Source organism: Streptopelia decaocto (assembly GCF_964273445.1).
Source record: "Streptopelia decaocto genome assembly, chromosome: 6".
Taxonomy (NCBI): domain Eukaryota; kingdom Metazoa; phylum Chordata; class Aves; order Columbiformes; family Columbidae; genus Streptopelia; species Streptopelia decaocto.
The window spans coordinates 37,735,799-37,760,259 of NC_138660.1; the positions used below are offsets into that span (position 1 = coordinate 37,735,799).

The following is a 24,461-nucleotide window of genomic DNA, read 5'->3' on the forward strand; positions in this document are numbered from 1 at the left end:
AATTCATGTTGTTGGAAGTGCCAGCTGTCCACAGGACAAAGATCTACCTAACACTAAGACTCAGGGATTGCTGAAGTTGGGATGCAGGAACCTCACTTTATTTCAGAGGTGTTCCTAACACATGACCGATGTTCTCAGCATCTTTCTACCGCAGGTACACAGCTCCTTCCAGCAGATGGAACTGCTTAGCCTTTCCTGAACTTGTCTGCACAGCAGCATGTAAACTGTAGTTTGAAGATGGATAACAAAACTGATGAGGCTGGATTATCCAACATTACCAGTAGTGAGGAAAAGGCTGCATTTGAAGGACATAAAAGCTGACAATCAGGAATAAGCACAATAAAAAGGGAGAGGTCTTCATAAAATCAGAGGTGAAGCCAAAGCATGGAAGAGAAAATGTCCACAAGATGTGGGAGTGTGGCAATCAGAGAAGTGGGGCAACAGGGAGAGAAAGTAAGCAGGGAACAGACTCGTGATCTTTGGCATAATGCAAATGAGTGAGAGAGGTGTATAGAAAGCGTATAATTTCAGAGAATTATTTTGCAGTGCTTGTACTTAGAGCACTCCACAAACACAGGTGACACTGAAAATGGGCTAGTAGTGACTTCCTTTGCGTAAGTGTTGATCACCCCCCACGAAAAGACAGTAATAAACTATACTGCTGACTCAGACCAGAAACCTGTCCAGATACTTCTTGCTGTACTAGTGAAGAAGCTCTAGAAGTTTCCCAGTTATGAACTGAAATGTGTCAGACCTGAAAAACCACATGAAATCCCAGAATCCATGGCTAAATTCACATCTCAATTTCACAGCTCCTCCAAAGCCTCCAATGAGTTATGCTGCTATAATCATTAACAATTTCTTATGATTCATTAATAACATGCAGCACTTCATGAGACATAATTTATTGTTTCCCAAAGAACTGATGATGTGGTCAGACAGATGAAACATATGAGCCATAGAATATATTAGGAAATGTATAGGAAGTCCTGGGGGAGGGTTTCTGCCTGCAGAGCAATAGAGCAAGGTAGCAGTATGAGTAGGGTGCCGCAGAAGGGGCCAGAGTCCACAGTTTATCCCTGAGGATGATCTGGCTCAAAACGCTGAACAACATCCAGCTCCTGCAGTTTGAAGTCTCTCTGCCCCCTATAGATCTGCAAACTGTCATCATCTGCTACCCGGAACTGTAATTCAGAGGTTATTCGGGAAAAGTGGTTTTAATTACCCTTTTAAATGAATAATGAACATGGGAAAATTCTAAACGAAACACAAATTTTAAACGGAACACACAATAACTTACTGAATTAACACAAAAAGATCAGAAATAAGGACAAAAGGAGATTATGAAGATGAATAAGATGATTTTACTCACTGAGAGTTTTTCCTTTGCTTGTTTAAATACACCAGGAGCCTGGTTCGTTTCACCACCTGCTGCTGAGAAACCCAAACAAATACTTGATAGTTAAAAACAAAAATAATAAGCATTTCCACTTCGTACACTTGTGAAAACAATTAAATGCTTTGGAATTACTATACAAAGCAATTACTTTGTGAATTACTCTCAGCAAACTGTATGCAGAAATGCACCTGCCTTAAAAACATCCTATGTTCACCATGCTTGAGGTAAAAAGGTATTCTATGCATTTTAAACAAAATGAAATTTAGTATTCATGTTCCTAGAAGTCTAGAAGCTAAAGTAAAAAGTTCAAGAAATAGTCGACACCTATACAAGGGTCTAGTTCTAAAGGTTAATCCTCAGACACCTTAGCATCCCAATTTTCAGGACTGTCCTCTAAAAATCAGGCCCCTTCAAGTAAACCACAAATGAAAATTTTAAGAGAGACCTCTGAAATCACCACTTTCCAAAATATTAACCAACATTCCTAACAGAAGGAGAGAGATTTGCCGTTGAATTATCTTCCTAGTTGTGTCATCAAGGTCTGTGTGCCATAGGTCAACTAAGCCCTCAGACTTCAGCAATTCAAATTATATTTTGGACATCAAATATATTAATTCAGTATTTCATTTATCTGATACAACATGGTTTGAGGTAAGATTTTTCTGTCTGACTTAGATTCCATCCTTACGAAAAGTTTTGGAAGGGGGTAGCTTCTCAGAAAGCAGGTTCTTAGTTTCACCCCAACAATGTTGTTCAGGAAGTGATTTGCTACGCAAAAACTAGATGTGAAACCTTTTGGCATCTGTGCCCCAATGCCCTTAGTAAATGCAGAAGCAGGACAGTGGTCCCAGATGATAACCTTTTGCTGTATACCCAACTGTCTTACAACTGTAAAACCAACCCTAACACATCAAACAGGACAGAACCGATTAACTTCCTTGTTTTCCTGTGCAGTTCCCAGGTAGTAGTGAGGAGATCCCTGGTCTTCTGCCACACTTCTCACTCTGGTTCTGCCCTCAATATAATTTCATTGCTGCTTTTTTTTTTTTTTTTTTTTTTTTAAATTGAAGGAGAGAAAACTTGGGAGGAGGATAAGAATATACAACTGCAAACTTCAGTTCTTCTGAATTTGTAACAGGCATCAGTACAGCACAGCCCTCTTCCATCACACTTTACCACATCTGTTACTGCTGGTTTTGGTCTGTTTTACATCTCTTCTAAATAATAACAAATAGCTTGTCTCCTCCTTCTCTTGGTATTGAACCCTAACCAGTTGCCACTATGAAGCGAAAGAACAGCTGTGCTGCTTGTGCTGACTTACCTGAACAAACCACAACTTCTCCATCGGAACAAAAGATCTCGACAGGCTCTGCTGCCAGTTTAAATACACAATGAACCTGTTTTACCTCAGGGTGTGACCCCAGAACGGAAGATGAGGAACAGAAGTCTATCACATAGTGACTCCCACCGGGTAATTGTCCTGGCCTGCCACCATCAATGCTCCTCTGATGGTACCATGGCAGCAGCATCTCATAGCCACTCACAAAACATGAGTTGGGAAATGGCACTGTGAGTTACTGGTATATGCCAGTACTTACTTCACAGTGATGTGGGATTTTTTTTTCTGGTACTGAGGGGAAAATAGGGGAAAGATGTCATTTTCTGGGCCACTACACAGAAAAAAATGAGCAAATATTAACTTTTTGGGGTAGACGCTTAGGACTAAATATGTTTCATATTAAAGTCATGGTAAATGCAACACCAAGATTTTAAATGACTGCAATACACTCGAAGTTGTATAGACTACACTGCCAAGAGACTCTTTGTGGGGCTCCATTGGCCAGGTATCACTAAAACTGACAAACAGGACACACTGACAATTGATATTGGCTTCAAGCAATGGTGCTGTATTTTACGTAAAAACAAAAAAGTGAGAGAGACACTGTCTCTCTAAATTCCAGATCCTGGAAAGAGCTGGATGACAGGTTCAGGTTCAGGGATATTTAGGTTAACATATGGCTGCCTACACTCTTAAGAGAACAGTGCTATGTGATATCCTTTCACATGGCCTCCTCTTGAGTCCCATCAGTAAGTATAAAAAGGTGAGGCAGAATAAAATAAGGGATACTGTGAATTTTCCAGCAACACTGAGTGTGGTAAAACATTCTAAGAGATATTTTTGTTCACTTTGTGGCACAGTTCAAGCTACTCTGCTGTAGAACCCAAACCTCAAAGTTCAACCCGCATAACTGCAAATGTGATGATCAATCTGGGTCCGTTATTTTGGTTGCTCTCCATCTCAGGATTTAAATGTACTGGGACGTGATTTGTGTTTTCACTTTGACTAATATATCTGCTTCAGTAGGTATTTGTCAGTTGTCAGGCAGCAGACATTTAAGGCACTGGGCAGATTTCCTTCTGCGAGTCTATCAGTGTGACTTGGGCCTCTCCAGGACACTACTGGGCAAGAAGAGTTCAGAGGAGTTAGTGCTATACAGTATCTGAGGGCAGGACAGCACTGACCACATGGCTGTAGAGGTGTAAATGAAGTTGAGAACACTATAAAGCCAGCATTTTTTCCCCCCATTTCCACTGCTTATTGAACCCACTGGGTCTTTTGAAAGAATACTTGAATTATGGGGAATAACTCCTGAGCTGATCAAGCTGTGCTTCATCAAACAGCAATAAGTAGCAAGAAGAGCTGTTTTAATCCTTTAAAAAAAATTCCTCACTCTTGGGTAGTTCTGGTCCAGAGTGCCAAGTTAGGACAGCCTAGAGACTGCAAACTGAGGAGGAGTCATCACTGCAGCACAGAGGGGTCTGTATCAGCCTTTCCTTCCCTGGCTCCAGTTCTCATGAGGGGAGGAAGTAAAAGCGTCAGATTCCCCAACAGAAGCAAGGTGATGGGACAGAGTATTTAGTTCAGTTGCCCTAACGGAATACAACCAGGAGACCATACACACGTCACACAGTTGAGGCACAATATTAAAGCTACTCTTGCATAGCTATCCTTTTACTGTATTTTCACTAGTCAGACTTCCATACTGAGACTGGTCTAAATTTAGAACAGGAGTGACTCACTGGTGCAAAACTGGATGGGAACGAGTGCTTAAGGAACACTTTTGGTATTGCACTGTTTAACTATAGGATGAGTAATAAATCCTGCTTTTAATTTCTAAGCCATGAGAAGAAGCTGATGTAGCTCTGCATTGCTGTGCGTGGTTCTTCTTTTAATGGCCCTAGTTTCACTCACGAACAACTGCACTGCAGCATGCGGCTATGTTACAGAAAATCTGACCTCTTTTAGCAATTTTTTTTTTCTTTTTTTAAGATCACCAGAAAATTCAAGATGAACATCTTTCCACTCTGAACTCACAGTAACAACAAGTAATATGACGAAAATGCTGAAAGTATTCTTTTTCGTCCCCTAAGTAATGATACACCTATCAAGATGTAACAGGAATCATTTGTTTTGTCCTTTCACCTTCCTCTACCAAATATTAAGATTTTTGCTTGGAATGCATTCGTAGCGTGAGCCCAGGTTTCTTCTCTCTCAGCTTCATGTTGCATGTGGCTGGATTACCCCTGTGGATTTTGACTGTACAGCATAAATATCAGTGACAGATTGGGAAGCATCAATGCAGTTAGCATCAATCAACAAAATATAAGTCTGAAACACTTCTTATTATGCATGAGAGTAAAAAAGCAAAATAATGGAAATGCATACCATGGTTTACGCTGTCAACATTTTCCCACCAGAAAAACAAACAAAAAAAAAGGCGTAATTAAAAGAAAAACAAAAAAAGATGAGTAGAGATTCCTACAACACCACACTATAAGCACGATGCCAAGTTACAACCACAGCACTTGGAGGTCGAAGCAATGACAAGCATACATGATCATGGCCTCCATTAAACAAAAAAAACCAAATACCAGGAATGAAAGAAAATAAAAATGATACAAAACACTAAAAAAGCAATACTATTTGTGAAGACTGATATTCTTGGAGAAAAAAAATAAAAAAATAGAGAAGCTGCTACTGCCATGAGATTTAACAAAAAAAAATGTCTATGTTTGCCAGCCACATTGCATAACTGAATAGAACGCAGTCACCTGTCTGCTTCCGTTTAACACAGGCGAGATGAGTTGGTCTAGTATATTTGATAGCAGGTTTTAAAATTATTTTCCTGGAGGGAGAGTGGGCCTGAACTTCAGTTTTTTTAGCAAGTTCAGTTTTCTTATACACTGCTATGGACAAGAAAACACAAAAAACATACAATCAGGAAAAAAACAGCAAACAGTTTCATATGACAATACATCAAGTGGCAGGCCCACTGCTCCACAACTCCAACCCAATGCGCCGCTTCTACTGGGGTGAACAAATCCTAAGTTGGAAGAGGGGGAGCACCTCATATGTGTTACCCGGGGATGTGGGGGCATGCCTAGAATGAAATGGGACCAGTGGAGCAGTGAGCCTTACACATGGCTTTTCATAGAGTTGTACACTACCACGCTACTGTTAAGGTGCACATCATCTACAACAGAGTGACCGTATAGTACTGTAAAACAGTAAAATAAAATAAAATAAAATTATATACATATATATAGTAATAGGTAGTGTTAAATGAACCTTTTTTCCTTCTCACTTCATCTCTGGAGAGTGTGCTAGGTTCCTTTTTAGCTATTTTCCTTTCAGGAGTAGAAATCCTGCCTCTCCCAGTTTTAAAAGGTTTCTCTTTTTTATGCTTATCGAGAGATGATCTTCGTAATTCTCTCTCTGCCTTCTCCTCTTTAGGAACAGTCTCTAACTGTTCAGTCATGATGCTCCTATCATCATCTGTAGGATCAGAGCAAATTATAACAACAAACAAAAGATTAGTAACAAATGTTAACCATACTACAGTGGAGCAGGGAAAAAAATAATTGAAGACAGAGCAGGTGGATTAATAAAAAAGGCGGACTATTTTACCATTTTTCTGGAACATACGAAGATTACTATTACAACTATAATAATTTTGCTTTTTGATCATTATGATTTGAAAGCAAAAATATTTAACAGACAAAACAGAAAGGATAATGCACACCTTGAGTATCTGCCCAGAGACTGTCTGTGTCCATGATGGAGTCATCGATTGTTGTTTCATCTTTGTAATCGTCGCACGTCTCTGTCTTGTAGTCAGTGAGCAAGATCTCTTCTCTCTGGGGCGAAGCAGGAGCTTCTGGGGAGCCCTCCTTGGGCTCAACTTCAATGTCGGCCACTTCCTCAACCTCCGGCTCCTCTTCAGCCTGGGAGTCCCCTGTTTCGATGTCTTCCTGCTGGGTAGCAGCAAAGCGCACGCTGTGAGTAGCAGATTCACCCTCATCAACTGTTGTCTGCACCACTGTGATGAAGTCATCCTCCACTGTCACCACGGATTCAATTATGCCTTTCAGTTCAGGTAGTGCTTCTGGGCTACCCTTGGCTAGCATTTCATCAGCAGTAGATTTCCCAAAGTCTATTTCTGGGGGTATTTCTGATACAAGATGCTGTTTAACCTCTTCTTTTTCTTCTTGCCCTACTTCTACCTCTTCTTCCTCATGTTCTTCCCCTTTTGTGGCCCCAGCTGTCACTTCACATGGCGGCAGCTTTTGGATTTCCACAGGTTTCACAGCTGTATCAGGAATCCTTTCAGTTCCTTCTGCAGGCTGTGGTATGCTCTCCATCTGAATCTCAGCAGGCTCTTCCTGGAGAGGCTCGGCTTTCGGAAGCAGCTCCTCAGAAGGCTCCTTTGCTGGTAACTGTGCAGGCATCTCTTCCCCAGACACAGGTGGTTTTGGAGGTTCTGCTTTGATATCCTCTGGTTTCAAAGATTCTCCATTCAAGCCTTCTTGGGCTTGATCATGCTCTCCACTAGATTCATAAGATTCCTCTTTATCAACTGCCTCTTGATGCACCAGATCGGGTTTAGTTACTTTTTCCTTAATTTCTGTTTCAGACAGTTTGGTGCTGTCCTTCACATAACTAGGCTCAGTCTTGGAAAGTACATCTGCATCCTTTGCTTCTCTGGACAAGACAGTCTGATCTTTCTGTTGAGTGTCTTTGGTTTCAGGCTCTGCTCTTTTAACAGAGGCTTTGTCCTTCCCTGAAGGAAGAGAAACAATCTCACTGATCTTAGAATCTAACTGACTCTGATATTCTTGGTCAGCTCTCCTTGCAGCCACTTCCATATCGTGCTTTATAGCATTGTAATCTGGTTTTATTGGAGCTTCTATCTCAGCTATTTCAGGAACAACACTAAGAGTCTTCTCCTCCTTCTCCATCAACAAAGAAACAGCACCTCTTTCCATGGCTACCACTGATGCTGATATTCTGTCATACATTGTATCATCAGTTACATGAACTTTGTCAGCCACACCCTCTTCTTTCATTTCTAAGATTGCCTCAGGTCTTGTCTTCTCAGGCTCTGCACCTTTAATGGAATAGACCTCTTTAGAGTCAACTTGATCTTCACTTTTTTCTAGCACAGTATCCAGCTTCTCTTTTTTCTCCTGCTCAAAGTCCCTGGCCAGAACAGACTCACCAATGCCACGCTGACCTAAGTCTTTTTCACTGAGTAATTCTTCTTTCGATTTTTCAGCTGCTGCCAGCTTCACTTCTATTAAAGACAGGTCAGGAGCAAGGCCGCGTCTCAGTTTTTCATCTGTGCCTTCATAAAAGGGACAGGTTTCACTGGTTAAATTCTCACTGTCCTGAACCGGAGAAGGGAGTGGGACAGTGTACTTATTGAAAACACAGTAGCCCAAGTCTTCTAGCTGGCTTTCCGCTTTTAGAGTTACGTGGTTTTCATCTGTCACATGTGGCAGAGCTGTGCTGCTGTCTTCCACAACAGTATCAGAAGGAACTGACTTCTTTTGTGCCATCTCAGCATCTGCACTCACAGAGGCTAATCTAGATCTCGTCCCTGCTAAGTCTAACATTTCAGGCAGGTCAGGAGCCAGGACAGACCCATTTTTGTAATAATCTTTGGCCAGGAAAGGTGATTCGGTCAAGGTCTCAGGCTGAACTTTTTCTTCTACCATTGCTTTTTCTTCTTCAATGTGCTCATCTTCCTCTCTGCTATCAATGGGGAAGCAGGGGGCCTTCTCCAATGCTGGTGTGGTTGCTGGCAAGTAGTCATCACCTTCATCCATACTTCCACTAGTGTTAGTCAGAATATCTGAAGCGAGGGGAGAAAGATCATGTGCACGACCAAAGCTAAACCCTAGAGCTATTGAATCCAGGCAGGACATGGGCAGGTTAATAGACATACTTCTCTGTTCAATTGCAGATCTCCCCCCAAGTCCCAAGCTCCTGCTCAGAGTTAGGTCATCTTTATTTTTACTGTGGAGCTCTCTCTTATCCCCATAGACTTTGGGGTCAATAGTGAACATTCTTTCTGTTGGGGAGCTTGGTTCTTCAGATTTGTCTGGTGCAAAGCTCTTGGCCAGGGTACTGTACCCTATTTCATGAGCAGGTATACTCTGCTGCTGATCCAATTCTGTCTGTAATTCTTCCTCCTCCTCCTCCTCTTTGTCTTCAGGTATTAGACGATCTGTCTGATAAGGCTCATACATGCTTTCTTTAGTGTCACTAAGCTCATAGTAATCACTGCCTTGTTTCAGAGCATCTGCTTTGAAGGCTTCCTCTTTCAGAGCAGAGGTTTCAAAATACTTCGACATTCCTGATCGATCCTCCTCTTCTTTCATTTGATAAGGAACTGAAACACTCGTCTTATCCTCCTTGGTGTCTTTTTTAACATCTTTCTCTTTAGAAGGTTCTAGAGTATGAGTCTTATCAGTGGTTAAACTTGGTGCGTCAGGGGCTTTCTCTGTAACTCTGGATAACTGAGTGGTATCAGGGTGCTCTACTGTTTTTTCAAGGGTGAGTTCATGGCTTAATGTGGTTGGGGGTACCTGTGTGCTTGGCTGGACCTCCTTTTTCTTGTCTACTGTTGCTGAGAGCCCACTTTGATCCATTTCTTTTTCTGTTTTGAGGATATCAGGTGACTTCTTAGCTTCACCATCCTTTTCAAAGTCTGCTTTGTCTAGGGAAAGTGTCTTCACTTCAGGTTTTGTGGTAAATTTACCATCATCTAATATTCGAGCCTCCCCTTTATCATAGAAGTCATACCTTTCTTCCTCATCACTCTCATCCTTGGTCATGTCCTTTTCCTCCCCCCATGCAGCTATTTTCTGGGTGCTTGGCGTTTTCAGGCCATCTACAGTTACTGCTGAGAATTCTTGCAGAGCTAGCGTCCTGTCTCTGTACAACTGTTCATCTTTAGTAAGATCTTTGGCAAACAGTTGATCAGGGGGTTCCTGTTTTGTTTTGGAACTGTCTTTGAATGGAAGCTCCTGGGGGACAGCAGGAGATGGGCCTGAAGGAAGTTCACTTTTGGATGCTTCTGCCTTGGGTTCAGATGGCAACAGAGAACTGTCACCATGGCTGATGGCAAAATCTTGGACATCTTTAAGGTCGTCTTTAAATTTCATAGATATGACCTGGTTGGATGATGAGGGCACATCTGCAGTCCTTTCTTCTGTTTTGCTCCCTTTAGGCAGTTCAGACGACAAGTCCTTTTGTGTTTGAGAAGCGGGAGGTTTGGCAGCAAGTTCTGCAAAACTGAGTTCCCCTTTCTTTTGTGAATCAGTTTCCAAGATCTGTTCTGATAGAGATGAAGGCATTTTTTCTTTGTCTTTGCTCTGCGAATCCTTTTTATCTAAAGCCTCTGTTTTTGCCGGCTGTGGAACTAAGGCATCATGCTTAGGTTGCTCACCAGTCTTACTGTCTTTCCCAGATTCTTGTTGCTTTGTGTCTAATGGTTCTGCTGTGAAAAGGTGTGCACCCTCCTGGACACGGAAATCCATCTTCGTGGCTGCAAGTAAATCTGAAGTAGTTTGTTTGGGTTTTATAACAATTATTAAAGCACTTACACAGGCAGACAGTCACGTGGCTTACAACAACATCCTGGTATGAATGATGGAAAGGAGAGGGAGGCAGATGCAAACATGCAACAAGGCAAACCACCTAGAAATCTGCTTTAAAGTGTTAAACCCTAGTTTCCTTTCAATATATGAGGTTTTATAGTGAAAATGTGAGTTGTGACCACTGAAATGAGATGATTTCATGTGAATTTTTATCTTCATGGTTTGTATGTAACAGTAAAATCACAAGCAATTCTCACTTCATTGGTATGCTTTGCTGGACTCTGTAGTTTGTTAGTTCTGAGTTAGTAAAGTTTGCAAGAATAAGTCAAATCAATAGTAACTTTGTGTGTTGCTGACATTTAAAACATGCATACTTATACACACTTCTATAACTTCTTTTACATTTTCTTCTACAAGCAGCCTAAACTAAATAAATGATGCATACAAAACGTTTCGTGTCAGAAGAGGCTGGTTTTTTAATTATACCAGCTTTTGACATTCACTCTTTGGCAAATGACAAAAATTTCACTGCCATCATGAAATCAGTATGTGTAAATCAGGAACAGAACTATGGTAATAATAGTCCCAGACCCTAAAGGTGTGGTCTTCAAAATGACCAGCCACCTTCAGCTGTAACTGAGGTCAAAGAGTACTTGGCATGTTTCAGTGACTGTACATCAGGCCCTAATTAAGTTAATTTAAAAGTAAAAATGCTAGTCTTACGGTATGTCACCATATTTTTAGGGAGTAATACCTAGTTAAGTGGTTTTTTATACATGCTCTGTTAATCATTAATAGCATGTTCTTTTTTAATATCCCATGGAAAATAATTATTCCTATCATATAGAAATCTTCTTATCATGGAAAATATGGAGACAGATACTGCAGAATGTGGCAGAACTTTCTCCCATAATTTGTAAAAATAGTTTTATGTGTTTTTTCTAAAGCTCGTTACAATAAGCATTGGACCAACTCCGAATCTCCCCATACCTGATTTAAAGTCCATGGAGTCATCTTTTTGCTCCAATGAATCAGCAGTCTTTAGAACAATTAGTATTAAAGTATTGCCATTCTTAAAATATTCGCATATGTTAACATTTAGTCAAAAAAGCAACTGCCATTCCGAACTCTGCAGGTAGAAAAAACAGAGCTCTACAACTACAATAATTTTGCTCCTTTATGTTTTTGCATGTGGTGATTTACTTGCAAAACCTATGAAGCATAAAAACATGGCCATTGAGTTAATATCATCCTGGTTTCATAGAAATTAAACAGCTAGATACTGACTTTCCTTATGTATCCTATTGTGCTTCTTACTGTAGTGCAAATGAACAACACCAATGTCATCGAAACATATTCTGACTGCCAAAGGCATTTAATACTCTCTAGCTGGACTAGCCAGAACACCAGCCTCTCAAATGTAGCATTTCTTAGCCAGGTAGTGAATGGGTACCGCACTACTCCACAAAATCTGTCTTTATACCTTGTTGTATTGGCTGAAAAGAAATACCATTAAAAGGAAAATTTTGAAGCCTAGTTTTTACATATTGAAAAAAAAAAATTGATTGCAGTAAATATTTTGTTCAGCAACTAGATCAGAACTTCACTCTATACACCCAATCCTAAACTTTACTATCAAGGCAAATGTCCCAGTGGAATTGATGGAGGTTTTGCCTAAGAAGGGCACTCCAGCAGGGTTAAACATTTGTAATAAGGTAAGACACACAAAAAATCAGAGTTCTGGCAATGATTGAGGAGAGGAGGGGTGGACTGCAATGAGTGGCAAGGATATGACATAAGAAGCGATAGCTTTAGGGAAGCTAAACCAGATGCATTGAAGCAAATACACCAAAAAAAAAACAACCCCAAAAAACCCCCGCCCCCAAAAAACACAACCAAAAAACAAAAACCCAAAACACAGCAACCCTGCACACTGCAAATTAAAACGTTTCTACAGTTTAAGCCTCTTTATGTCATAGCCAAAGTCAATAAATCTACTTTTTGAAAGAAAAGCAGATGAATCTCTGCACCAAAAAGAAAAAAATATACATAGATTAGCAATGTGACTGGCAAACACATCGGAGATGGGGGAAAAAGGCTTACACAGAGGAATCAGCTTAGCTGCAAAGCATATTTATCATGGCAAAGTAAAAAAATCAGGAATCAGCCACAATGGTGGGAAATCATGTTGTCATACAGCACCTATGCAATCATATTATCTGCTACGCACTCTTCAAGCATAATAACAAGAGCAGTCATACTCATCGATGAGAAGAACAGCCAATGAAGCAGCCTTGGAAAGCACTGGAGAAAGCTGGAGAAGGATTCACCGGCAGCAAACACATGCAAACCCAAGGAGGACACACCTTCCTTGGCCGAGGAAGGGGACGTGTCTTTCAGGGGCGTTTCTGCCACAACAGTTACTCTCTCCCTGCTGGATGCCACACTCGGCACTTTGTCTTCATGACACACTTTGGCCTCCAAACCAGAATCAGACTGACCCTCACAGGGGCCCTTTGCCTGATCCGAAGGCTCAATGTGCCCGTGCTCTTTCCCCAGTTGCTTCCCAGGAAGAGCAGCAGGTCTCACTTCCACAGCCATCGGACTCTCTACTGGTTCTTCTTGGGGATGGAAAAAGGAGGTGACATCAACACCAACAGTAAACACCAAGCACACAGTTCAACAGGACTACTTCTGCATAACACTTTCAGCTCTACACATTTTGGATTTAAGTCTATCAAAGGACTGCTAGTATCCAGCCCATTTTTTGTCATTGCGGAACTTAATTTTCCTTAGAGGAAAAAACAAACAAACAAACAAAAACCCAAAAACCAAACGAAACAACCTGTCTTCCCCAAAGAAGCACATTTATGCTGTAAGATGAGAGCTGAAAGTGTTTTACAGGTATACCGCTCCCAAAAATGACTGGGTCAAATATTCATTGCAAATGGAGATGCTATTTGATGATAGATGGCTCTGACAACACCAATGCATCAATGAGTTCAAAGTACATTGATATTTTTCTGACAAATGTGCTGTTTAATCCAGTACAAGACATTCAATTGAGGTGGAGGAAGGTATGAGGCATTAATTTCTTTCCACTGACCTTGGCAATACTGACCACTAAATGCCAGCAAGTCAATTTAAAACATGGATCCCAGACTTGGTAAAATCTTGAGCCACTTCCATAGTCTTAATAAGCCTTGTGTATAGCTGACAACTAACGGATTTGCAGGAATTCTGCCAAGATTCCTACACCGAGTGGGTTTATAAACAATTTCTCCCTTAGGCTGCCTGACATCTGAACTTTGTGTGTGAAAAATCACAGATTTAACACAAGGGCTCTCCATTTTCCTTTCTGTTCTGTTTCCCCACTAGCTTCCAGGCTCCTCGTCACCAATTATGTCAAAGAAACCAATGAGTGCAATATAACTGTTCATCTGAATTTCTAAAAGACTTCACTCAGCCTACAGGCTCTTAGGATCAGTATAGTAGTATGAAGAGCAGTCTTTACTCATGCCATGGCAGAAGAATGACGAGCAAGGTTCCCATTCTGGAGTGTTCTGCCATTGCTACTCAGATAGAATATTACTATGCTCTGTAAGTCAGGATTAAGCTTGAAACCTGTGTCTCAGCAACATACCCAAGCAGCTGACCAGCAGTCATGCTGCAGTCAACCTGATGACCCCCGTGGTTTAAAGTGTGTCTCATGCTTAAAGGCCTTTGCTGAATCAGACTTAGAACCAAGTGGTTTGAAACCTGTAAGTGGCTGTTATCATCTCCTGGTATTAAAGTAAAACCTCTTTACAACGGCTTGATTTTCCTCCTGAGATTGCCACAGTTAAAGCCAGAGAATCAACCGTCCACTTCAGTTATGGTCTTCGAAAAGTGATTTGACAAACACAAACACTATTTGAGGCTGAGAAAATATCACTGTGTAAAGTACAATACATTATTAATAACATATAAAAAAATGTAATAAAGGTTAAATACTGTATCTTACATGAAGAGAAGCCAGAAGATTCAGAATCAGAACTGGACTGATGCCTGAGTGTTACAGGGATATTTCCACATGGGCAGATGTAAAAGCGGCCTGGCAGAACAGCAAGTATCCAGCTACAAGAGGCCTTGATTTGGATAATTTGCTTTACTTCTCTTTTTCTGATTTTATATAGTTTTACATGTGCATCCCTTTCAACTAAAAAAATTTAAGGAAAGCCTCTCATTTTACTCTGAGCAATTTCAGGTATACACCTCCATTTTCTAAGACACTTTGCACAGTGCCACATGACTAAAACTCATTTCTCACCAAAGTAGAGAGTTATCCTTACTTAATGAAGGAATCCTACAGACTCCCTTTGTGCACAGACCTCTTAAGCCAAATCAACTGCAATCTTAGAGGCAGCAAGTGGGGAGGGCTGTTTCATAATGCCTATCTTTTCACTGATGATCAAGCTTATTTCCCTTCTTTTTTTTTTTTTTCCCCTCATAGGTGTTCTGAGATCTTACACTTCCACCAGGGGTAGATGTATATGACTGAAAAGGAAGCTGCCCATGCATTAACCCATCCAGGAGTGCACTAAGTACAGCTATAGGCACCCAGCTATAGTAAGGCTACTCCCGTGATTTTCTGTCTTCCTGAGCTTCAGGCAAGACATGCTGATATAAACAATCTTCAATTACTAGCACTGATCTCTTTCTGGTGCTGTTGCAGCATTAGACTATATTATCCTGTTAATTCTGAACAACTCTGCTCTTATTGAAATGACCCAGTGAACAATTTCAAGTACACACCTCCATCTTCTTGAGACACAAACCTTTAGAGGATTCAGTACTATTTTTAACTTCAGCTCCTGCGTCCCAAGACTGAGTTAGTCAAATATTGCGAGATAAAAGGTGATCTATTTAGCCTTGGAGAAGAAGTCGGCATTCCTGTTCGTCACTGAAATAGATTATGCCTTGATTCCTCAAAAGCCATTTCACTTCTATGTAACCCCTACTGAGAACATAATACTTACTGATGTGTCCAGACCATAGAAAAAGGGAGTATAGAAACACAGTAACAGTATACTTTTTTTTTTCCTCCTTGTCAGCCTTCAGCTGACACAATGTTAACTGGGTGTATCCACAAAACAACTGGAGATCAAACATGACCCAGTACTGCCTGAAGTCACCTGTGTATACTGGAGTAAAATTGATCTACTTTGCCTACTGGAGAATTAATGATTTTCTACTGCTATCCTTGGTATAGACATGGATTTTTCCCCCATTGTGTTAACAACTGACTTACCTCCAGCAACAATCTTTAGCCTTGCATACTGTTCTTGGCACCGATTCTCTGGCACAAAGTAACTTATGCTTCTTTTAACTAGCTGCTCCTTTCGCTTCTGCTCTAAGCCAGGCCAGTAGACCAAGAACCCTGATTTAAGCAGGGACCATGGTTTCACTGACTCCAAAGCTGCATTCACGGCTCACACTGCAGCTTCACTTTGAGATGGAGAGACTCTGAAGGGGTGTCACTTCCATGTGAGGAAAAAAAAAAACACCCTGGGTTTCCCTCCCCAGAAAGCAGCAACCCCAGGCACACATATAATGGAATGGATGGCAGGTGATTAGAGGGGAAGAGGAACAAAATGGGACCATGTTTAGTTCACCTTCGTCATGGCCCAACAAGACCTCTGCGCTCTTCACTGTGGCACTGGGATGTGTACTAGAGCCAGTCCACTCCGAGCTGAACAAAGGGTGTTCATAGTACTCCTCGTCTGAATTGTAGGGCTCATCATCAGGCACAGACACTGAAATGGAGGGGGCCAGGTGTTTACGCCACTCCCTGCTGGCAGTGGGCCCACAGCCCGGGCAGTGCTGGAGTGGTCCCACCTTATCCTCCGCCCCTTCATCTACAAATAGACACACACAGACAAAAACTGCAGGACAGACAGACAAAGAAAAGACAAGACAGGATGGACACATGCAACAACAACAGCCACTGCCTCATACTGGAGAGTAGATGAAATCAGCCAGGCTACAGGTTAATGCAGGATGGAGGAATAAGGCAGCTGTGCATTTTAACACATGGGCCACATATGAGGTGTTTCCTACAGTGTTTATGAACACTGGAAACCAACCGTTGCAATAAGTGCATTTCAAAACTATTCTCTCATTATTTAGAGGAATACATATTGTACACAAACCACTTCTCACAACTTGCACTGATGCTTAAAGCTATTACATAGCTGATGGACTGTATTTAGAAAGTATCCCAACACAGTTGTAACCCCCACAGTCATCAGGTGAACTACTTGAAAGTGTAAATTTAAAAAAGGCCTTTAGTTAAAAAACAAACCACTTTGGTCAATGGTGGATTTATTTCTTATTGTATCTGTTTCAAAATTCCCCACTTCCTTCTTTTCCTTGTAAATAAGTAACATTTAGACAACCAAAAAAACCCTTCCCCAAATACCTTTTTTCCTGACAAAGGCCACCAAAAGCTGCCCACGGCAATCTAAGTCCTATATTTTATGCTGTTGTGTCAAGTTTCCGCGGGTGAACTAGCTCCCACCTCAGTGTTTGTCAATGCTTTGGAATGACAGCTTTATTCACCCGCCACTGTAGCATTGCAGATAATCACATAATCATCTCAGAACTACACCAGCTACTGACAGCTACAGGGAGGGGGAGCTTGGGTTTGGCTTTGCAAGACAAAGAGAAAGAATACAGCCCAATAGAAATTATTGTCCTACCATCAAATCCATGCAAACCTAAAGGGGAGACTTGAGAACTTGTGTCAGCTAAGGTGCCCTCTCACTGTGAATAAAGTTATGAAAAACGAAACAGCTAGTACTAGAGAAAATATGTTTAAGCCCGTTTTCTGTGTATGACAACCAGCAGTTTGATTAACACTATATTCACAGGGTGCCTTCAGCAGCTGCAGCTATCCTGTTGCATTTCCTACTAGTGTCAAGAACAAGCCCATGCCCGGTCCCTGGCCTTTCTCCAGGCAATTGCAACTTAAAGCACTTCCCCAGAGCCTCCAAAACTTTCCTCTCAGATCCAAAACACTCAGTCAGAAAGCAAGGTTTTAACACAGGCAGCCCAACAGAGATTAACCAGATCTCTGTGTGTGACCTGGAAACAAGATGCCTCACGAATGCAGCTGTAACTACCATTATCCAAGTCTTGGAAAGCAATTTTTATCTAAACCAATTCCATCTATAAGAGCTCTAAGGTTATTTCCTGGTGAATAACAATAAGTTTTAAGCTTCTTTCTATAGCACACCATGACAAGACAACATCTATGGCTTTATAAAAAGCTCCCTGTGCTTTCTGCAGCAACATGGCAGCAAGCGTCATGCAATGTAATGACATGTATTTCTTCTGTCTGGCTAAAGAAGTATCAACCCATTCAGCCTCAATCAGCCACAAAAAGGAAGAAAAAATATTCATCAATGGCAATATTAGTAGCTCCAGTATGTATCATTGTGCGGCAAAAGGAAGATGATCCATGTTTCAGACTGCCCTGAGGCTGGTCAGGACTGAAGGTAGGCTGTGTGCACCTATGCACATACACAATGGCACCCATGGAGCTTCAAGAGAACTGTTCTCACAATTTATTTCAGCACACACAGAGTGCCTGAACCACTGATAGTTTAGTTGCTTCGCTCTTGTAGTGGAATCCAAACTGCAGATTCAGGGGTTTATGCATGTTTAAAAGAGGTAGGTGTGGAAAGATAAGCTGGCAACCTACCTCTGCCAAGCAGGAAGACCTGCCGAGCACTGCAACAGGCAATGCCAAACACAGGGCTGAGCCTGAGCTCCCACCTTTCCCTAGTACTTAAGAGCCAGCAGCAATGCTGCAGGGAAGCATCTTGAAACACTTGCAATGCAGAACCTGTGTATTTCTTCTCCACAGAAGCTTCTACAAAATTCAGTGTCAGATTTGAGGGGGCTCACGGTTTGCAAAAGACTAGTTATAGGGAGGGAGGACACGTCTCAGGGTGCGAGAGACCAGGAAACAACTCCCTCCTAAATCTGAGAAGATTCAAAACTAAAACTCTAGCTTCTTTGCAGGGTGCCCTCACACTAGTCTGTGTATTACTGTGGACAAGAGTGGAAAGGGTTGACACAGGCACCATCTCTTCCGCTGGAACTGGGACACTGTGGAGAAAAGAAGGTTGATATGGCTGGAAGCAGAACACAGAGCAAGAGGATGTGCAGAAGTGGAGGCTCTCCTTCCAGTTATGGGTCATATTTATCCAGGGGCCCTTCAGAGGTAAAATGCATCAAGAAGAGTGAAACCCCAGGACTTCTCTATACTGATGCAAACAAGGCTGAAAAATCCTTCTTAACGGGCTCTGAATGGAGCCTACTGCTCCTTAAAACTACAGGAACTGACAACAGTAAAAATGCTTTATATACATATTATTGTGATAGTCCAAATTCATTAGGAGTGCAAAGTCTAGTATTGTTAGGGGCTGTTATGTCTGTGGCTATTACAGATTTACATTATTTATTTATCGGTTTTAATCAAGATATTTTGAAAATTACTGGAGATAATTTCATTTACAAGGTAATGATATCTTTAAAGGATTTGCTTTTATCTCGGCAACAAGAAAAAATCCTTTCTTTGTTATTTTAGCCCCTCCTAATAGTCCTTTTTCATCTCAAAGCATGGGAAAAATTCTCAATCTGTTCTAAAGTCCAAGACTAAAATCACTTCTCACAAAGGCTAATTCAGTTTTAGCTTCCAGGTATCTTTTGAAAATGCCTTTCAATAAGTAATTTTCACTGTAAATAGATCCATTTTCATAGGATACTTGGTTCCTTTCAGTTTGCAAAATATTCTTATTTGATATTTAAAGCTTAATCTGAAATGCCTATTTCAAAATGGAAGACAACCCATCAAAGGCATCCTTCTATCTTGTAACGTTTAGAAAGATTTTTACATTAAAATATTGTTGACCATTGTCAAAAGGCACAGAGCACAAAAAATGCCACGTTGGCAAGAGAATATCGCATCAGCCCTGCATGACCAGATACAATTGACAAAAGGATTAGACAGTGCTAGGGAAAATTTTCGGAGCAAAATTATGTTACTGTAGTTGAAGTAAATGAAATAATTTCAATAAGTCAGTCATCTTACCTTCTGCAGCAGTATAAAGAGACAGGCTCATTTGAATGTTTTTCTGCAGTCCAAGGAAGGAAACCTACATCCACTGACTCCTTTCTCTCATGAATACACTTGACCCACAAACCTCTCTGTCTTTTCTACCTTTTTTTTTTTTTTTTTTTAATTTGTGTTTGCTGCATGGCTGGCCACATCCACCTTTGTCATGTCTACAACAGTGATTTCCTTCCTACCATGACTGAAGGAAGTCTCTTTTGGATTCACAGCAATGCAACACACTCTGACAAGTGCATTAGGAAAATGTTCTAAGAGAAGGAGTAAAAGGGTACTACTGAGGTAGATATGCACACCAAGCATTCGCCATTTTTTGCTCAACAACTGTAGAATTGGGTTAAATTAATAAATTGTATTCTACTGAGCAGACAGACAGACAATGTAAACGTGCATGAGGATGGACAGCCAGATGGTATAGGGAACTGAAAGGTTAAACAAGTACAGTAAAATTGGGTCAAACCCTAGTGAGGCAAACTCTTCTGAATGGGAGCTTTACCTGAATAAAAATGACAGGTCTGGCTCAATCAAGTCCACAAAAGCTCAACTTACCCACAGAAAACAAGGACCACAACTTCTAACACAGAGCAGAACACAAGACTTTTACTACCATTAACTACACTGAATTGACAACACTGATATTTTGGGAAAAAGAACCACAATAAACATCTGGTGAAATTGTTTTCAAGAAGTTCCTTCTGTTCATCAACCAGCTCTACTGTGAGTTCCAGTTTCAGAGCTGGACATAAACAAGAAGCTTCCAGCAGAGTGCATTAATGACTCAGCACATCATTTCTCTCCATACTTCCCTTACAAACCTACACTTTTAGAATTTATACAGGCCATCTGCTTGGAAAAATGAAGAGCTGAATCAAAATCTTGTAATGGAAAAGTCTCTTTTCAGTAACATTAAAAGAAATTATTTTAATATTTTTGAAAAATGTGGCATTTTGTAAATCATCAAAATGTCTCCCAAATACTGACCTTTCAGTCCTTGCAACCACCCCTGCAGGGAAGGTAAGTGCTATTATATTAACTGAATTCTACATGTACAGAAAGAGGAAAAACAGCGATGTTAAGTGACTTGCTGAGTCATATGCACAGCTGGGAACACCATAGTCCGGTAGCTCTTAATAACCTCAAGTTGTATAGTCTTTTGCCACCTTCTTATGTTAATACAACTAGCAAAGTGGTTTCCATTTGCTTAGGGGGCAATCTACAACCTTCTGTCAATTAATCAATATGAGTAATTTATAAAATCCTAAAATACATTTAAATAATACTGCTGATAGAAACAGTGCACAAAGCTAATCCTCAGCTAAGGATGTTTGACCTAAGAACCTTGACATTGGCCTGCAGCAAAAAAGCAAGCCCTTCATTGTGATACAAAAAACCAAACAGCATACGCTAAACTAGGCAAGTGAACTATATATTAAAAAATAATGGTAAACCCCTGGTAATAATTCTAAAAGCCTCTGCTAATGCCCTACTAGCTTCCTTTTCAGTTAGTAGTTTTGATTGCCATTACCTCTAGGTGACGACTCTAGGAACTCATGTACTATTTTATTTTAAACAATGTGCAGATTTTTTTTTTTTTAAATCAGCAATCAATTAATCAAAAAAATTTATATTTTTTACTAACCACATCTAATAGGTATTTCCAGTACAGCAGACTGACAACTGTTGTTGTTAACACAGCCCGTAATTGCAAGTCCTGGTTTTGTTAAAAACAAGACCAGTTCTCTTTTAGTGAATTTTCACAGTATCACACAGTATGTTTGGGATTGGAAGGGACCTCAAAAGATCATCTAGTCCAATCCCCCTGCTGGAGCAGGAGCACCTAGGTGAGGTCGCACAGGAACGTGTCCAGGTGGGTTTTGAATGTCTCTAGAGAAGGAGACTCCACAACCCCCCTGGGCAGCCTGTTCCAGTGTCTGTCACCCTCACTGAGAAGAAGTTTCTTCTCAAATTTAAGTGGAACCTCTTGTGTTCTAGCTTGATCCCATTACCCCTTGTCCTATCATTGTTTGCCACCGAGAAGAGCCTTGCTCCATCCTCATGGCACTCACCCTTTATATATTTATAAACATTAATAAGGTCACCCCTCAGTCTCCTCCAAACTAAAGAGACCCAGCTCCCTCAGCCTTTCTTCATAAGGGAGGTGCTCCACTCCCTTAATCATCTTCGTTGCCCTACGCTGGACCCTCTCCAGCAGTTCCCTGTCCTTCTTGAACTGAGGGGCCCAGAACTGGACACAATATTCCAGATGTGGTCTCACCAGGGCGGAGTAGAGGGGAAGGAGGACCTCTCTCGATCTACTAACCACCCCCCTTCTAATACACCCCAGGATGCCATTGGCCTTCCTGGCCACAAGGGCACAGTGCTGGCTCATGGTCATCCTGTTGTCCACCAGGACCCCCAGGTCCCTTTCCCCTACACTGCTCTCTAATATGTAATCTCCCAACCTATACTGGAACCTGGGGTTGTTCCTGCCCAGATGCAGGACTCTACACTTTCCCTGGTTAAATTTCATTAGGTTATTCCCTGCCCAACTCTCCAGCCTGTCCAGGTCTCGCTGGATGGCAGCACAGCCTTCTGGCGTGTCAGCCACTCCTCCCAGCTTAGTGTCATCAGCAAACTTGCTGATAGTACACTCTATTCCCTCGTCTAAATCGTTAATGAATATATTGAATAATATTGGCCCCAGTACTGACCCCTGGGGCACTCCACTAGATACTGGCCTCCAACTAGACTCCGCACCATTGACTACCACTCTCTGGCTTCTCTCCTTAAGCCAGTTTGCAACCCACCTCACTACTCTATTGTCTAGACCACACCTCCTCAGCTTAGCTGTGAGGATGCTGTGGGAGACTGTGTCAAAGGCTTTACTGAAGTCAAGTTCAAGTTCAGCTAAGTTCTTCTAAGTACCTTCTAAGTAACTGCATGTTTTTTTAGACACTGCACTCTGAAGCTGATAAGATGACCAATGGAATGCAGAACAAGCCCCATGTTTAGATTTATTGCTATAACAACAAAGGATTCTGATAACTGGATATATTTGCAAGGAAGAGCAGACAGAACAGGACACTAAAACTGACCAACTGAGTATTCCATGCCATCCACATCATACACCCTATAAAAGTGGGAGACCATGAGGGTCTCGCTCTCTTCAACCACCGCTGGCATCTGAAGAGTACCCTGCCCATCGTGCCTGCGATCCAAGGTCTGGATCCAGACCCCGCATCCCTGAATCCAGTTCCGGTATACTGTGCCTGCCCTGCAGCCGCAGGAGCAATGCCAGCTCCATCCACCGCGGGAGGGGGGAACCCTGTGCTACCCCAGGATATTCAAGATTGGTTTTGTATATTTTGTTAGTAAAGCATATTAAAACTTTTTTTCTAACTTGCAAGTCTAAGTCTCTCTCCCTTATCACCTTTTCCTTAGCGGGGAGAGTGGGGCAGTAACAGAGAGCATCTGCCACGGTTTATTGTCGCCTTCAATAAACTTTGACAGATTTATTGGCGGCCCATACAGGGAGAGATAAGAGAAACCATGACATTGCATTTTCTTAAAAATGACCACAGGATGGAACACACCTAATTGCAGTGCCTGATAAACTAAGAGCTGGACTATGTTAGCACATGAAATAGGAACCATCCACTTGCAAAATTAACAGAGGCCTTGTGTTAAAATACCAACAAAGTTTGTTCAGTAGATGATAAGAAATTATTTCCATTCATTTATTTAACAAAAAGAAAGAAAAAAAATGCTAAAAGAAAATCCAAGAAAGAAATAAATGGACACATAAAAACACTATTGGTATGGCAAAGTTTAACTGATAGTCCCCTAGAGATTCTGAACCTAAATCCTTCTCTCATATCTACATGGTATGGCTCAGTTTTAACATATTGCTGTCTCCCTTTACTGAGGGCCTTGATGAAGCAATTGTCTTCTGTTGGACAAAGCACTGATGAACATGCTTACCATCGTGACAACTTCACTGGGGTTTAGGCCCCAGCTTAAAATGAAGGAAACACTTAAGTTCTTTGCTGCAGAGGATTTTAGCAGAAGGAAAATGTAGTGAAACTGAACATTCATTGTGCAGAACAGAGTAGAAATTTGCTTTGTGACTCCTGCACCCTGTGTACAGAACCCCCAATACACATAAGCATTGAAGCATGAATTACAGGTCGAAGAACAAATAAATGATCCAACTCCGAATCTCCTTGCTTTCATGCATTTAAGATTACAAAAACAAAGCTAATGGTTATTAAGAAAAAGCAGCCAAACAAATCCAAAGAAAACAAAGATGACCCCTCCTGAATCACAGTTTTGGTGACCACATTGGGACAGCAGACATCTTGGCTCATATTGTGTATAACAGACAAAAAAGTGAGCATCACCATCTTTTTTTATTTAATATGGATGTACTTAACATATTCTGTCAGTTACCTCTGTGCATATGTGTCTACCTCATCCACGCACTGCAGTTGGTTTGCAGATGGGGAGTTATTGCTGGGGAATGCCTTATCTTTTCACATGAAGCTGCAGAAAGTATCTCCATTTTCTGATTTCCCCCATCCTTTAGATTCATATCTCATGCCTCTGCTGACAGCTGTGCACTGCAAGTCCAGGAGACCCTTACCTTCCTCCAGAGCTCCAGTCTGCTCGGAAGCTGGCGATGGAGGTGGGGAAGGAGGCAGGTTGGCGGACTCTTCGACTGCTAGAAATCAAACAGTGAAAATGAGATACAGCAATTAATCCTGGCAAGAGTGACACTGGGTCCAAGCTGCAGTCAACCTCTTCTGCCCAGCTGAGAGAACTATTCAATGGGAACTTGTGCCTAGTGGATTTCCAGATAGACCCTTTGAGAATATATGGACTTTTAAAGTTACAATAGAAGAACATATTTTTTTTCAGACTGTATGAATTATTTTCAAA

At 41.3% G+C, this 24,461-nt stretch overlaps 1 protein-coding gene across 1 annotated transcript in view; it reads right to left on the bottom strand.

Moving 5' to 3' along the window:
• Nucleotides 1–24,461, bottom strand: part of MAP2 (microtubule associated protein 2) — a 99,724-nt gene that overhangs the window by 23,025 nt on the left and 52,238 nt on the right. Inside the window, exons 4-8 of the mRNA XM_082055978.1 lie at nt 24,166–24,243; nt 6,484–10,293; nt 6,030–6,236; nt 5,513–5,647; nt 1,373–1,434 (exon numbers count right to left, since the gene is read on the bottom strand). Of these exons, the coding sequence (XP_081912104.1) occupies nt 1,373–1,434; nt 5,513–5,647; nt 6,030–6,236; nt 6,484–10,293; nt 24,166–24,243 (4,292 nt within the window). The remainder of the gene's footprint in view (nt 1–1,372; nt 1,435–5,512; nt 5,648–6,029; nt 6,237–6,483; nt 10,294–24,165; nt 24,244–24,461) is intronic.